This window comes from Ranitomeya imitator, chromosome 8, assembly GCF_032444005.1.
Source record: "Ranitomeya imitator isolate aRanImi1 chromosome 8, aRanImi1.pri, whole genome shotgun sequence".
NCBI classification, from domain to species: domain Eukaryota; kingdom Metazoa; phylum Chordata; class Amphibia; order Anura; family Dendrobatidae; genus Ranitomeya; species Ranitomeya imitator.
In genome coordinates, this window is record NC_091289.1 from 63,075,508 (window position 1) to 63,092,460 (window position 16,953).

General features: G+C 44.3%; 2 protein-coding genes across 2 annotated transcripts in view; both read right to left on the reverse strand.

The window, feature by feature from the left end:
- Positions 1 to 16,953, reverse strand: part of PMM1 (phosphomannomutase 1) — an 80,968-nt gene that overhangs the window by 38,094 nt on the left and 25,921 nt on the right. The window contains exon 2 of the mRNA XM_069737034.1: positions 7,248 to 7,365. Coding sequence (XP_069593135.1) covers positions 7,248 to 7,365 — 118 coding nt within the window. The remainder of the gene's footprint in view (positions 1 to 7,247; positions 7,366 to 16,953) is intronic.
- LOC138647776 (uncharacterized) lies at positions 13,316 to 14,849 on the reverse strand. The gene is made up of 2 exons (XM_069737033.1): positions 14,488 to 14,849; positions 13,316 to 14,337 (listed from the first exon to the last, which is right to left on the reverse strand). The coding sequence occupies exons 1-2, from the start codon at positions 14,832 to 14,834 to the stop codon at positions 13,461 to 13,463; spliced, it is 1,224 nt and encodes a 407-aa protein (XP_069593134.1). The 5' UTR covers positions 14,835 to 14,849; the 3' UTR covers positions 13,316 to 13,460.

Sequence of the window (16,953 nt, forward strand, 5' to 3'; positions counted from 1 at the left end):
AGATGTCATGCATAAAGGATTGAAACACTGATGGAGCATTGGCAAGTCCGAACGGCATCACTAGATACTCAAAATGACTCTCGGGCGTATTGAATGCAGTTTTCCATTCATCTCCTTGCCTGATTCTCACCAGATTATACGCACCACGAAGATCTATCTTAGTGAACCAACTAGCCCCCTTAATCCGAGCAAACAAGTCAGATAACAATGGCAAGGGATACTGAAATTTAACAGTGATCTTATTAAGAAGGCGGTAATCAATACACGGTCTCAGCGAACCATCCTTCTTAGCTACAAAGAAGAACCCTGCTCCCAGTGGTGATGACGATGGGAGAATATGTCCCTTCTCTAGGGATTCCTTCACATAACTGCGCATAGCGGCGTGTTCGGGCACGGATAAATTAAATAATCGACCTTTAGGGAATTTACTACCAGGAATCAAATTGATAGCACAATCACAATCCCTATGCGGAGGTAGGGCATCGGACTTGGGCTCTTCAAATACATCCTGATAATCAGACAAGAACTCTGGGACCTCAGAAGGGGTGGATGACGAAATCGACAAAAATGGAACATCACCATGTACCCCCTGACAACCCCAGCTGGATACCGACATGGAATTCCAATCCAATACTGGATTATGGGTTTGTAGCCATGGCAACCCCAACACGACCACATCATGCAGATTATGCAACACCAGAAAGCGAATAACTTCCTGATGTGCAGGAGCCATGCACATGGTCAGCTGGGCCCAGTACTGAGGTTTATTCTTGGCCAAAGGTGTAGCATCAATTCCTCTCAATGGAATAGGACACCGCAAAGGCTCCAAGAAAAACCCACAACGTTTAGCATAATCCAAATCCATCAGATTTAGGGCAGCGCCTGAATCCACAAACGCCATGACAGAAAACGACGACAAAGAGCATATCAAGGTAATGGACAGAAGGAATTTGGACTGTACAGTACCAATGACGGCAGACCTAGCGGACCGCTTAGTGCGCTTAGGACAATCAGAAATAGCATGAGTGGAATCACCACAGTAGAAACATAGCCCATTCAGACGTCTGTATTCCTGCCGTTCCACTCTGGTCATAGTCCTATCGCACTGCATAGGCTCAGGTTTAACCTCAGGCAATACCGCCAAATGGTGCACAGATTTACGCTCGCGCAAGCGTCTACCGATCTGAATGGCTAAAGACAAAGACTCATTCAAACCAGCAGGCATAGGAAATCCCACCATGACATCCTTAAGAGCCTCAGAGAGACCCTTTCTGAACAAAGCTGCCAGCGCAGATTCATTCCACTGAGTGAGTACTGACCATTTCCTAAATTTCTGACAATATACTTCTATATCATCCTGACCCTGGCACAAAGCCAGCAAATTTTTCTCAGCCTGATCCACTGAATTAGGCTCATCGTACAGTAATCCGAGTGCCAGGAAAAACGCATCGACACTACTCAATGCAGGGTCTCCTGGCGCAAGAGAAAATGCCCAGTCTTGAGGGTCGCCGCGCAAAAAAGAAATAATAATCAAAACGTGTTGAATAGGATTACCAGAAGAATGAGGTTTCAAGGCCAGAAATAGCTTACAATTATTTTTGAAACTTGGAAACTTAGTTCTATCTCCAAAAAACAAATCAGGAATAGGAATTCTTGGTTCTAACATAGATTTCTGATCAATAGTATCTTGAATCTTTTGTACATTTATAACGAGATTATCCATTGAAGAGCACAGACCCTGAAAATCCATGTCCACACCTGTGTCCAGAAACACCCAAATGTCTAGGGGAAAAAAAAAAAAAAAAAAAGTGAACACAGAGCAGAGAAAAAAAAAAAATGATGTCAGAACTTTTTCTTTCCCTCTATTGAGAATCATTAGTTGGCTCCTAGTACTGTTATGTCTGCTAATGAAAGGTGTAATGAAGGCAATCCAGAGACACAGTGTGCCTAGCGATCAGAGCGCACACAGTGATCTGACAAATACCCAAAAACAAAAGAACGAGCTCTGAGACGTGGAAACTCTGTAGACTGCACACCTGATCCTATCCTAAACACAACTAAAAGTGGCTGTGGATTGCGCCTAACCACTACCTATGCAACTCGGCACAGCCTAAGAAACTAGCTAGCCTGAAGATAGAAAAATAGGCCTGACTTGCCCCCAGAGAAATACCCCAAAGGAAAAGGCAGCCCCCCACATATAATGACTGTGAGTAAGATGAAAAGACAAAACGTAGGGATGAAATAGATTCAGCAAAGTGGGGCCCGATATTCTTAGACAGAGCGAGGACAGTAAAGCGAACTTTGCAGTCTACAAAAAACCCTAAAGCAAAACCCACGCAAAGGGGCAAAAAGACCCACCGTGCCGGACTAACGGCACGGCGGTACACCCTTTGCGTCTCAGAGCTTCCAGCAAAACAAAAGACAAGCTGGACAGAAAAAAGGCAACAAAATAGCAAAAAAGCACTTAGCTATACAGAGCAGCAGGTCACAGGAACAATCAGGAGAAGCTCAGATCCAACACTGGAACATTGACTAGGAGCAAGGATAGCAGCATCAGGTGGAGTTAAGTAACGAAGCAGCTAATGAGCTCACCAGAACACCTGAGGAAGGAAGCTCAGAAGCTGCAGTACCACTTGTGACCACAGGAGTGAATTCAGCCACAGAATTCACAACAGAGGAGGTCAGGGGGCGGAGCGAGTATAAATACCCCTCCCATCTTGAAAGAGAGGCCAACCATATTAACCCTATGAGAACAGGACTTTAACCATGTCCTAGCCATGACACCAAATCTGCTGATTGTCTGTCCAATTAGGGCCATGTAGAAAGAGAAGAGAAGGGTGCCAAACACTGAGCCCTGAGGGACCCTAACTGGTCTGTAGTTATTTGTGCAGGTTGGATTGAGAGAGGGTTTACTAATAACATTGTTGATAGACTCATCGACTATAGCTCAGGGTTTTTCCAGATGGGGGCTTTCTCCTGAAAAGCAGATAGACGGATTGCTGGGTAGGGGTGGGGAATACCCAGCGTTCATGGTGCACATTGATACTAATTAAACCATCAAAGGGAGATGGAAGGTTATTAAGGTATAAGCACTCAACATTTCTTTAGGCGTCCAAAAAGATCTTTTATTCAAGTCAAAGAAGTTTTTAAGCCTTTTTTTGATCTTTTGCTGGTTATTTTTTGGACGTTTTTGATCGTTGGCAGTTTTATCTAGCGATTTCCCAGTTTTTTGAGGCTCTTCTTTTTGAACTGGCATTTTACCCCATCTATTTCTAACTCCATTGCACGATGAAGAAACCACAGATGTTTTTCTGATGAAGCAATGTTGAAGTTACCTAACCACTGCAGTGATCCTCTTGCTGGCGGAATGGGAAAACCTCCTGTAGTACCAAATGCTCCATGTTTCACTTAGAAATCAGTCAAGACTTAAATTTTATTATAGAATTAGAAATCAAACAAGATTTTAGGATGTATAAAAAGAGATAAAATCCCACGACCCCAACGTATTATTCTCCCTTTATAAATCACTGGTTAGGCCACATCAAGAATATGGGATCCAATTTTGGGCTCCACATTTAAAAAAGGACATTCAGAAGTTAGAATCAGTTCATCAACGTGCAACTAGATTATTACAAGGGATGGAAAGGCTCTCATATGATGAAAGGTTGGAAAAGTTGGGCTTCTTTAGCTTAGAAAAAAGACACCTCATATATGTGTGGCCAGTACAAAACACTGGCACATGACTTGTTCCTTCCAAGGACCGTGCTGAGGACCAGGGGTCACTCATTACAAGTGAAAGAAGGCGAGGTGAATCCAGCTGCTAAACAGGAAAGGGTTCTTTACAGTTAGAGCAGTCAGACTGTGGAATGCCGACCACAAGAGGTAGTAATGGCAGACACTATAACAGCATTTAAAAAAGGACTGGATGATTTTCTCAGCACAAGTGGCATTGTGGGATATAAATAATCCTCCAATGTACAGTACAGACCAAAAGTTTGGACACAACTTCTCATTTAAAGATTTTTCTGTATTTTCATGACTATGAAAATTGTACATTCACACTGAAGGCATCAAAGCTATGAATTAACACATGTGGAATTATATATTTAACAAAAAAGTGTGAAACAACTGAAATTATGTCTTATATTCTAGATTCTTCAAAGTAGCCACCTTTTGCTTTGATGACTGCTTTGCACACTCTTGGCATTCTCTTGATGAGCTTCAAGAGGTAGTCACCGGGAATGGTTTTCACTTCACAGGTGTGCCCTGTCAGGTTTAATAAGTGGGATTTCATGCCTTATAAATGTGGTTGGGACCATCAGTTGTGTTGTGCAGAAGTCTGGTGGATACACAGCTGATAGTCCTACTGAATAGACTGTTAGAATTTGTATTATGGCAAGAAAAAAGCAGCTAAGTAAAGAAAAACAAGTGGCCACCATTACTTTAAAAAATGAAGGTCAGTCAGTCTGAAAAATTGGGAAAACTTTGAAAGTGCCCCAAGTGCAGTGGCAAAAACCATCAAGCGCTACAAAGAAACTGGCTCACATGAGGACCGCCCCAGGAAAGGAAGACCAAGAGTCACCTCTGCTTCTGAGGATAAGTTTATCCGAGTCACCAGCCTCAGAAATCGCAGGTTAACAGCAGCTCAGATTAGAGACCGAGTCAATGCCACACAGAGTTCTAGCAGCAGACACATCTCTACAACAACTGTTAAGAGGAGACTTTGTGCAGAAGCCTTCATGGTAAAATAGCTGCTAGGAAACCACTGCTAAGGACAGGCAACAAGCAGAAGAGACTTGTTTGGGCTAAAGAATACAAGGAATGGACATTAGACCAGTGGAAATCTGTGCTTTGGTCTGATGAGTCCAAATTTGAGATCTTTGGTTCCATCCACCATGTCTTTGTGCGACACAGAAAAGGTGAACGGATGGACTCTACAGGCCTGGTTTCCACCGTGAAGCATGGAGGAGGAGGTGTGATGGTGTGGGGGTGCTTTGCTGGTGACACTGTTGGGGATTTATTCAAAATTGAAGGCATACTGAACCAGCATGGCTACCACAGCATCTTGCAGCGGAATGCTATTCCATCCGGTTTGCGTTTAGTTGGACCATCATTTATTTTTCAAGAGGACAAGGACCCCAAACACACCTCCAGGCTGTGTAAGAGCTATTTGACCAAGAGGGAGAGTGATGGGGTGCTACGCCAGATGACCTGGCCTCCACAGTCACCAGACCTGAACCCAATCGAGATGGTTTGGGGTGAGCTGGATCGCAGAGTGAAGGCAAAAGGGCCAATAAGTGCTAAGCATCTCTGGGAACTCCTTCAAGATTGTTGGAAGACCATTCCCGGTGACTACCTCTTGAAGCTCATCAAGAGAATGCCAAGAGTGTGCAAAGCAGTCATCAAAGCAAAAGGTAGCTACTTTGAAGAACCTGGAATATAACACATAATTTCAGTTGTTTCACACTTTTTTGTTAAGTATATAATTCCACATGTGTTAATTCATAGTTTTGATGCCTTCAGTGTGAACGTACAATTTTCATAGTCATGAAAATACAGAGAAATCTTTAAATGAGAAGGTGTGTCCAAACTTTTGTTCTGTACTGTATAACTGCCGGAGAAAAGTTGAATGTGATGGACCGATGTCTTTTTTCAATCTATATAGTTATGTAATTTATCAATAAAATCAAAATTGTAAGAGTGCTTCAGTATTTTCTACTACTGTTTGGAGGGACATCCCTTACCATGGAACACCGCTGCCTTCAAGCTACGAATGCTTGCTGAGGAAAACTTGGTTGTCTCCTCTTCATCTGTCAGCGAGGTCCACAGCGCGGCCTGCACTGAATCCTGAAAGCTTCTTATTTAGAACAGAACCTAGCTCATGGGAAACTTTTCTTTCTTGTCAGCACAACCCCCTCAACGGGCCAAAAAATGAATGTCACCTCACCAAGAAGTTAGCACCAATTTGCTATTTACTTAAACCAGCACTCGATACCTTATCCATGTGCCTGGTTAGTGCCGCATTATAAGAACATACACAATGGGTAAATTCACATGCAGCTGACTTGTTGCAGAAATTTCTGAAACTGGAAAATTCATGCTGTACATCTGAGCGGGTTGTATCCAGATGATTGTTAATGGACTTCTGCCTATAAGCCCATTTCAGATGAATAACGAGTCAGGCACAGCAGAAATGCCTGCAACAGATCTGCTGCTGTGATCATGTAACATGGCGCGGGGGGCAGCTGTGGGCGAGGTACTAGTCTCTTACACCGGTACGTTACATGAAGGTTAGGGGTGTGAGGTTATGCATGTAACCAATGACTTTGGTCAGCCAGGAACAGATGTTGAGGACTTCAATGAGGGAGACCACCAGTCAAAGATAAACTTTTTACTTACGATAACTTTGTGGGTATTAAGTACAGTAAATGGTGGGTGCACAACTTTATGAATGTTTCCTCCACAATATGGATCATTATTACACGCAGTGTCAATGCCTGCCGGTTTACACGCTTGTCCTCTATCTTCACTGTCCCTCTCTGCGTCATCACAACCTGGCTGAGCACTATAGTTCAGTTAGCATAAGTCCTATTGTCTACTCGCGGGTCCACGTTTTTTGTCCTCTCAAGGTAATCGTATTGCCAGTATGGCCAGTACTTATCTTCTTCGCTTCTGATGCCCTGGAGCTCCCGCCTGGGGCACTCTCCTCATCTCGTGTACTCTGTCCCATCTTGATCCGTTACCTCTTGGCGTTATAAACTCTGGGCTGTACTGCTAGAAGTCCTCCACCTGGATCTGTCTCCAATTGAGCACTCTGCGTTTCGGTCACTGCTCGCCTACTTTCCACTAGGATATTGCTATGTTTTGTCTCAGTCTCCTCTGACGTTATGGACACGCATGTCATGCGGCACTACTCACATCAGACCTTAGGTCTTCTTACTATGCACACTTGGCCCTATCTGAAGTTCTCACAGGAAACTGTCTCTGTCCCTTCACCTTAGTCCCTCCCACTCTGGGCTAGTCCCAAAGTTAATACTAACTCTCTCTACCATACCATACACAATATTAATGTCATAATTCACACTACCAATATAAAATTACACTTATTCTTCAGGGGGAATGTGGGCAATATTTCCATCTCCTTACAATCACACATAACTCGTCTTTTTCATTTGTATACATGATGACTATATAATGCTTCATGACTACAGTCTAAATCTGACCCAACACTTGTGTTTTCACATTACCTTCATCTCCGTCTCCAAGCTGTTCTGCAATCTTTGAATAATCGGATCCACCAACCACACCAATCTTTACCCTTTGCCGGAGCTTCTGTAAAAACAGGTCCACCTCCGGGTGTACTTTCTGATAGAGAAAAGAAATCAAATATTTTGTAAATGTTTTAATTATAATCCCAAATGAGCATATGCAAGTATGGATTCCGTTTTAAAGTGTTATAGTCTGAGTATACAGAGTGGCTGCTGTAACCACACCCTCGGCCCTGACAGCTGGCCCTAATGTAGTCAGGACCAGGGGTGTGCAGTGGTGTAGGAACAGGGGTGCGGGGGGGGCGGGCCGCCCCGGGCGGCACAATGCGGGGGGCGGGCATCTAGCCCTGCTGGCACAAGCATCTTTTCAGTGAGTGCAGGGCCAGGCAGTGCAGGCACATCGGTGTTAACAAGGCAGCCAGCGTGACATTGTTTGTGGGCGGAGAGTTCTCCTGCTCTGCTCTCCCCCCGCCCCTCGCTGGCTGCTGAACTTAGGCTACGTTCACATTAGCGTCATGCGACGCTGCGTCGTCGACGCACGACAACGCATGCGTCATGCGCCCCTATCTTTATCATTGGGGACGCATGCGTTGCGTTGTCGTGCGTTTTCGGTAAAACGCACGACGCATGCGTCGTTTCACTGCACCTGGGTGGCGTCGGAGACGCTACCATGTTGCATTTTTGTAGCGTCCAAAAAAGGTATGCGTCGCACTTGCGTCGCTCGTGCGTCGCCATTGCGTTACAATCTCCATTGAAACACATTGACAACGCACTTGCGTCGCGTGTGTGCGTCATGCGTGCGTTGTACGACGCATGCGTCGTTACATAAAATTTAACAAAAAGGTGTCTAGACAGTGCAAACAGTGAGAAAAACATCCCCCATATATAAAGAAAATGTTTGGATTGTTTGTCACTTCTGCAGCAGGCTACACAGCAGTCTACATCAGACCAAACACACCAGAGCAACTGTCTTCTCATCCGCTGTTCAGAGATGTAAGTATAGAATGATTCTGTGCATTTTCTACGTGTTTTAAAATTATTTTTGCAAGTTGTGTATTATATTCTGCACTGTGGTTAAAGATAGTGTGGTATTTTTAGTCTGGTTGTGATGTATGGCGTGGTATAGGATGGCGTTTCATTGTCTGCGGCCTTGATGATTGTTCTTTCCAGGATAGAATTTTATTTTCCATTTTTTGGTTTGGTGGTGTTTTTTGTATTCAGTTGTGATGTTTTATTCTTGCGTTATATGATGGCGTTTAATAGTCTCCGGCCCTGACGGTTTTATTGTAAAGTATGGTAGTATAGAATGATTCTGCGCCCTTTTATTACATTTAATAATTTTTTATTGCAAGTTGTGTATTATGTTCTGCACTGTGGTTGTGTAAAGACATTGTTGTATGTTTCTGGTTGTGATGTATGGCGTTGTATGGCCTTTTATTGTCTCCGGCCCTGTCGGTTTTATTGTAAAGTATGGTGTGTTATTTGTTAATTTTTTCCTTTCAAAAATCTATTGTGTTTTTTTGGGTTGCTTGCTCCGTGCATTACTGTACTTTTTAAAAAAAAACAAACACTCTTTTGGTATTACTACATTGGGTCTGTTGTAGATTAGTTTTCTTATCTTTAGGCTTTTGTTTACTCTGGCATTGGGTTGTCTCATTGGGTTGTCTCAGCCATTGTTTCTTTAATTTAATCAATGTGGCAGTGTTGTTTGCTCAGCGTTATTGGAGTGCAATGTTCTTTGTGGTTTAAATGAAAAGGTTTTTTTTTTTTTTTTTTATATTGCTGGATTGTGCATAGGAGCATAGGATCAATTATTTTGTTCTTTATTTCAGAATTGCATTTGTCATGGCCAGCGGCAGCGATTCCAGCCACACCCCACCGCTGAGGAGTCCGGTGAGTACATGATCTACTATTACTATATTCGCTGTCATTTGTAGATGGGTCACTCAACTTTTTGGTAAACTATTTTGCAGGCTTCTTCAAGTGAGGAGGAGAGCCAGGAGAAAGAGAGGGAGCAGGAGCAGAGACCACGGGGCCAAGCTGTGGTTGCAGGACGGAGAGTAAGTTTTTATTTCAAACCTATTTTTTTTTTTTGGGTTTTTTTTGTTGTTTTTGCGGGTATGGGGGGTGGTGGGATGTGGTGGTGTTGTGTGTGGTAGGTGGCGGTGGAGGAGGTAGGGACAACTTTTATTTATCTTGCAAACATTAATATTTTCCATTTATTCTAGGTTTCACAATGGGCCCTGGATGAACCACTGGACATAGACCTCATGGTGGCATCCATTGAAGCACGGGGCCCGTTGTGGGACAGCCGTGACCCCCGGCACGCGGACCAGGGCATATTGCGGCGTCTGTGGAAAGAGGTGGCACAATTGCTGTGGGATGGCTTCGACAGCGCTTTCTCCACGGTCCAAGCTAGTTTTCGTAAGTATTTCCAAAATGCTGCTGTGACCCATCATGCCAGGATTACACAACCGTCTGTGATGTCTTCTATTGGTATTGCACACGGTTGCGTAATCGTTGTCAATATATTCTCTAAATCTTTTTCTTTTTTTTTTTTTTTTATACACAGTTAGAAAACTGAGGACCAGATGGCGCTCCATGAAGGACCGTTTCAAGAGGGGCCTGAAAAAGGAGGGACAGACCCGTAGTGGTGCTGCAGCTTCAAGGACTTCGGTGTACAAGTACAACCGTATACTGCAGTTCTTGCGACCGGTCCTTGAAAGCAGAGAGTAAGTATAGTACCTATGCACACACCTAGTTTTTACAACATGCATATTCACATACTACATTCCAGCCACGTAGCTTATTGCCCAGCCATTTATTTTGGCAAGTACAAAGTATAGAAATGAAGAAAAAAAGGCAAGTTCACCGAGGCGTGAAAAGTAAAAAAACACATACTTTTATCCTCTTCAATCATAAGCAGAGGATGAAACATCAGCACAATACAATAGACACTATCTACGCGTTTCAGGTGACAGGGAACATCCGACCTGAAACGCGTAGATAGTGTTTTTATTGTATTGTGCAAATGTTTCATCCTCTGCTTTTGATTGAAGTGAATAAAGTATTTTGTTTTTACTTTTCACGCCTCGTTGACCTCGAATTTTTTATTCATTTCTGGTCTTCTCACACTTGACACAGCGGCTCCCTTCTGGGATTACTACAATGGTGAGCTTTACTTACTAGTAATTTCTCTGAAATCAGAAGTATACAGAACACAGAAAGATAGTAGATTGGCCATGCCCAGCCAATATTTCATAGTGGAGTAGTATAGTGCCTATCCAGGTGTATCCCAGATTTTTTATACACAAAAAAGTAAAATATAATAGATACGGCATACATTCCACTGCAAAGCAGGTTATGTTCCCATGGTTGCTCAGCTCGCAGGACCTGTGATGACGTCTCGGTCACATGACCGTGACGTCATGGCAGTTCCAACGTAAGCATAATTGTCTGGCGTTACAAACCGCAACCATGGGTGACTATTTTGAATTAAATAAATGCATTTTTTTTTAATATTGATGGTGCATATGCAGTGTCAATATTAAATATAGGTTAATATTAATGGCGGCAATGGATACCTGGCGGTAAAGTTAATTAATGACGCATGTGAAATGTGATATTTAGTATACTAATGCTTTCCTTATGTTTTCACAGAACACACAGCAGCACCCGCGAGACTGTCCGACCCTCTGGAGCGGTCCTTCGTGAAGCGCCATCTGAAGCGTCGCAGCCATCCCACAGCGAGAGCAGGTCTGCACCACCACAATCTGGCGAACCGGCAGCCGGTCCATCAGATGTTCCCCTGGCCGAGGCCTCTGTCGCTCCTTCCTTCGGGTCTTCCCGACAGCATCAGCGGGCCTCGGACAGGGCGGTCATGCCCGAATTTTTACATTTGAGCACCGTATTTCAGAATGGTTTCAAGGCGCTGTGCGATAAAATGTCCAATATCGAACGGCGTCTTGAAAACATCGAAACGGATCTCGCGAGGCCGGCCAAACATTTTTTTAATGCCATTCACAACGGGATGGTTGAACATCTTACGCCGGAACTCCAGATTTCGGTCATGCAGGGCTGCAACAATGTGTATGTCACTGCTCTGCAGCAGGCTCGGGTCATGCAGTCAGCGACAAATGTGCCCGCAGTACCATCGCTGGCTGCCATGACTCCGACTCCTGCTGCAGAGCACCACCACAGAGCTCCGCGTGCCGAGGGCCACCGCCACCGCCACCACAGAACAGAGCCCCAAAGTTCAGAGCATGACAGGCCTTCAAGGGCACACGGGCACAGACGGGAAGCCGACCCACACCCAGAGGGAGAGAGGAGGAAAAAAAAGAAGAAGACAACGACGACGACAAGCACTACGACCTTGGCTATGGCTGCTCCCACAACTACCACCAGAACACAGCCTGGGTCGACCCGGAGCACACCAAGTACCCAGGCTGGGTCTACACGGAGCACACCCAGTACCCAGCCTGGGTCTACAAGGAGTACACCATCAACACAGCCTGGGTCGACCCGGAGCCGGAGTAGCCAGCCAAGGACACTGGTCGTCCCTCCTCCTCCCTCACCTCCTGCTTTGTCAGTCTCGCCACCATCAACTGGCTGGATTGATGTCGGCATCCCGTCTAGTGTCATAGACTATGCTGCTGCTTCCTCCCCCTCGTCCTCCTCCTCGGTCTCCTCCACACCCACCAGAAGTGAGGGATATCAATCCCCTTTAGTTGCCGATGTTGATACCCCCTAATTACATTTCCCAATTTTTTTTTGTGTCCCTAAATAAAAATGTTATTTAAAAAAAAAAAAAAAATAGTTTTTATTGTCTCAAATAAAGTTTGCACCAAATCACACCTTGCGCCGTATACACAAATATAGTCTTTGTAACACCTGATGTGCAATGTCTGACAATATTTTTTAATTTTTTTTTTATGAATTGTTTTATAGGGCTGGCGTTCATTGTACTATCAGCTGTTACAAACACAACCAGCATTGCTCAATATGTCAAGTTAAAAATGTACCATCACACAATGATTTCAGTATAGATAAAGTTGGTTTTTTTGTGTAACCAACGTTATCTTTTCTGGAATCGGAAAACGATTGAGCCCCTGCTGTGAGATTTTTGGTGTCAGCGAATGATTTTTTTTTTTTTTTGGTACCCACGCTGTCATTGTTGGATCGGCGAGTTAGACACCGATCCAGCGATGTCTTTATTTTAAACAAGGGAATATTGGGTTACTAGCGCAGTGTTTTAAACACTCACATAAAAAGTGAACAATACCCCACAAATATAAAAAGGTGTCAACCACGTCCCTCGCCGTCATCTTTCCGCACTGACTCTGTGATTCCCGCCCGTAAAGCTGAGCACACTGTTGACTTAATAATAAACGCTGTGCTGTGCTTTAGGGCTGGCACAGTACGGGAAGCTGACGGCGATGGACGTGTCACACACCGAAATATAATGGTTTTTTGTATTTTTAAAAACTACATTTACAATGGTAAACATCGTGAGTGCGGCCATGCGCTTCATAACATTACCCAGATTACACGGGACTTGCTCTTTTTTGGTCGCTGGAGAGCTGTCTGTGTGACAGCTCTCCAGCAACCACGCGACAACTACACAACGATCTCGGTCCAGTCGTATCACTGGTCGGTATCGTTGGATAATAGTTTTATTAATGTACCTTAAGAATATTGGTCAGGTGAGGTGGAAGCAATGTTCACAGTGTCGCCACTATTTGACTCTGGACGTATTCTAGCATCCTGAGTACAATAGTGTTAACTCTGTAGAGTTTTGCAAACATGATCGTCTCCCTCCTTGTCAAGCCAGGTTCCATATGAAAATAGTCTTCAGTATTAAAAATGGTTAACAAGGTGGGAGCCGATCATGTTATACGTCAAAACTATGGTACACACGGCTGAAAATTTTTTTGTTTTGTCACAGTCCATTTGGGTACTGGTGCTCACATAAATTTTGTGGGACAAACATTACTTTCAATAAAATTGGATTTTACAATTACTATGGAAAAACGGATGGGAGATTTGTTTGGTGAAAACGGAAAGGCACAACAACTTTATTTCAAAACACAACGCATTAGACAATCGGGTGACATTATAACAATAACCTTACATAGGATGGTTACATGACATGGACTCCACAGTGTTTACATGACATCATAACAACAAGTTGAATTAAACCATTTGATCTTGCCATGAAACACGCCCAACATCGGAAACAAAGTATGCAGCAAATTGGTCCCTCATATGAGCAATCTCCAAAGTTGTCCGCAGAGGATGAGCTTGATAATCAGGCAATGGATTTGGTATGGGTTCATCGAGTTCCACGTTGACTCTCTCTTTATCAATAATAAAATTGTGTAGAACCACACACGCCTTTACCACCTCATCCACTGTCTCAATTTTCAAATTTATAGCGGATCCTAAGATACGCCATTTGGAGACCAGGATGCCAAAGGCGCACTCCACAGTTCTTCTGGCCCTGGACAGTCTATAATTAAAAATAGTTTTGGTGCGGTCCAACCCCCGACTGGAGTACGGTTTAAGTAGGTTGCCACTCATTTGAAAAGCCTCATCCCCAACCACAACAAATGGCAGGGCCGGTCCTTCGGTGTTGGGAAGAGGTCGTGGCTGGGGGAAATTAAAATTGTTATCGTACAATCTTCGGCCCATGTCAGACTCCTTAAATGTCCGTGAATCATTTGCACGGCCAAACGCTCCAATGTCCACAGCGAGAAACCTGCAGTCCGCACCTGCAATTGCCATTAGCACGGTGGAAAAGTATTTTTTATAATTAAAACCACTTCTTGAAGGCTTGGTAATCCTAATGTGCTTCCCATCCACGGCTCCAATACAGTTAGGGAAAGAACACACTTGTTCGAATTTTTGGGCGTTGGCCTGCCATATTGCTGTTGTAGGGATGGGTAAAAATTCCTCCCGGAGGTTGTCCCACAATGCGCGGCATGTGTCGGCAATAATCCCAGACAGTGTGGAGACTCCAATCCGAAACTGGAAATGCAGTGATCTCAAGGTCTCTCCGGTAGCCAGGAAACTGACAAGAAGAAAAATAAATAAATGTAATTATTAAATTGTTTTGAAAAAAATTTTCATTCTTAATTACAATCCCCCACCCCACAATACCAAAACACGTTACTTGAAAAAATGGCAAGAACATATAAATCCTTCACATTGCATTACGTACCGTAGAGTCACCAGCAGACGTTCCTCGGGGGAAATCGATTTACGGAGCTGCGTGTCCTGCCTGGCAATGGTTCCTTCCACCAGACGCAGCAGATATCGGAAGCTGTTTTGAGACATCCTGGTGTACTCGAAGTATTTCTCCTGGTTGTCATTTAATTCGCCAAACAGACAATGGTAGGCTCCACGACTCTCTCGGACTTCCACTATAGGGTGTAGCCAAAAACGCCGACGACTCCTTCTCCGTAGTTTGTCTCTTTTCCTCTGTTCATGACAGGCAATAGCATAAGCAATAGCAAGGGCTAATTCCAGCTCAAAATTGAGGTAGATACTCTCCATGGAACGATCCATCTTGATGCTCTATGGTTGGAAATAATCTATGCCGGGGTATATATACCACTATTACATTAATACCCACCCTCAACTACCCATTGGTGGCATTATCGATTGTCTAGACACTAGACCCACCCTCTTCTATTCATTGGTGGTGTTATCTAGTGTCTAGACACTAAATTGTGTGTAAAGATATAATCATTGTTTGACAACGCATGCGTCGTAAAACGCTGCGTTTTTTGTATAAACGCACCAAAAACGCACCAAAAACGCTGCGTTTTACGACGCATCCGTCAGACGCTTGCGTCAAAAAAGGTGCGTTTTTGCGCACGTTTCCGATCCGTCGTGCGTTGCGTCGGCGACGCAGCGTCGCATGACGCTAATGTGAACGTAGCCTTATCAGGACAGATGCAGATTCCGGAGGAGCTCCTTGCCACCCTGAGGTATTCTGACAGTCTGGGTGACCTGGGGCGGCCACAGCTGATATACTGTATATTATAAACTTCAGCAGCCGCCCAGGCCCCCAGCACCTGTCCTGTATATGTATATACTGTATCTGTACAGCCTGTATGACAGTATATATAATATATATACAGGACAGGTGCTGGGGGCCTGGGCGGCTGCTGAAATATATACACTGCACAGTACCACTGCCCTGTATATATACTCCGCACAGGATCACTGCCCTGTATATATACACTGCACAGTACCACTGCCCCTGTATATATACACTGCACAGTACCACTGCCCCTGTATATATACACTGCACAGTACCACTGCCCTGTATATATACACTGCACAGTACCACTGCCCTGTATATATACACTGCACAGTACCACTGCCCTGTATATATACACTGCACAGGACCACTGCCCTGTCTATATACACTGCACAGTACCACTGCCCTGTCTATATACACTGCACAGGACCACTGCCCTGTATATATACACCGCACAGTACCACTGCCCTGTCTATATACACTGCACAGTACCACTGCCCTGTCTATATACACTGCACAGGACCACTGCCGTGTATATATACACCGCACAGTACCACTCCTCCTGTATATATACACTGCACAGTACCACTCCTCCTGTCCTGTATATATACACCGCACAGTACCACTCCTCCTGTATATATACACTGCACAGTACCACTCCTCCTGTCCTGTATATATACACTGCACAGTACCACTCCTCCTGTATATATACACTGCACAGTACCACTGCCCTGTATATATACACTGCACCGTACCACTGCCCTGTATATATACACTGCACAGTACCTCTCCCCTGTATATATACACTGCACAGTACCTCTCCCCTGTATATATACACTGCACCGTACCACTGCCCTGTATATATACACTGCACCGTACCACTGCCCTGTATATATACACTGCACAGTACCACTGCCCTGTATATATACACTGCACAGTACCACTGCCCTGTATATATACACTGCACAGTACCTCTCCCCTGTATATATACACTGCACCGTACCACTGCCCTGTATATACACTGCACAGTACCTCTCCCCTGTATATATACACTGCACCGTACCACTGCCCTGTATATATACACTGCACCATACCACTGCCCTGTATATATACACTGCACAGTACCTCTCCCCTGTATATATACACCGCACAGTACCTCTCCCCTGTATATATACACTGCACCGTACCACTGCCCTGTATATATACACTGCACAGTACCACTGCCCTGTATATATACACTGCACAGTACCACTGCCCTGTATATATACACTGCACAGTACCACTCCCCTGCATATATACACTGCACAGTACCACTGCCCTGTATATATACACTGCACAGGATCACTGCCCTGTATATATACACTGCACAGGATCACTGCCCTGTGTATATACACTGCACAGTACCACTGCTCTGTATATATACACTGCACAGTACCTCTCCCCTGTATATATACACTGCACAGCACCACTGCCCTGTATATATACACTGCACAGTACCATCACTCCCCTGTATATATACACTGCACAGTACCTCTCCTCCTATCCTGTATATATACACTGCACAGTACCACTCCTCCTGTCCTGTATATACACACTGCACAGTACCTCTCCTCCTATCCTGTATATATACACTGCACA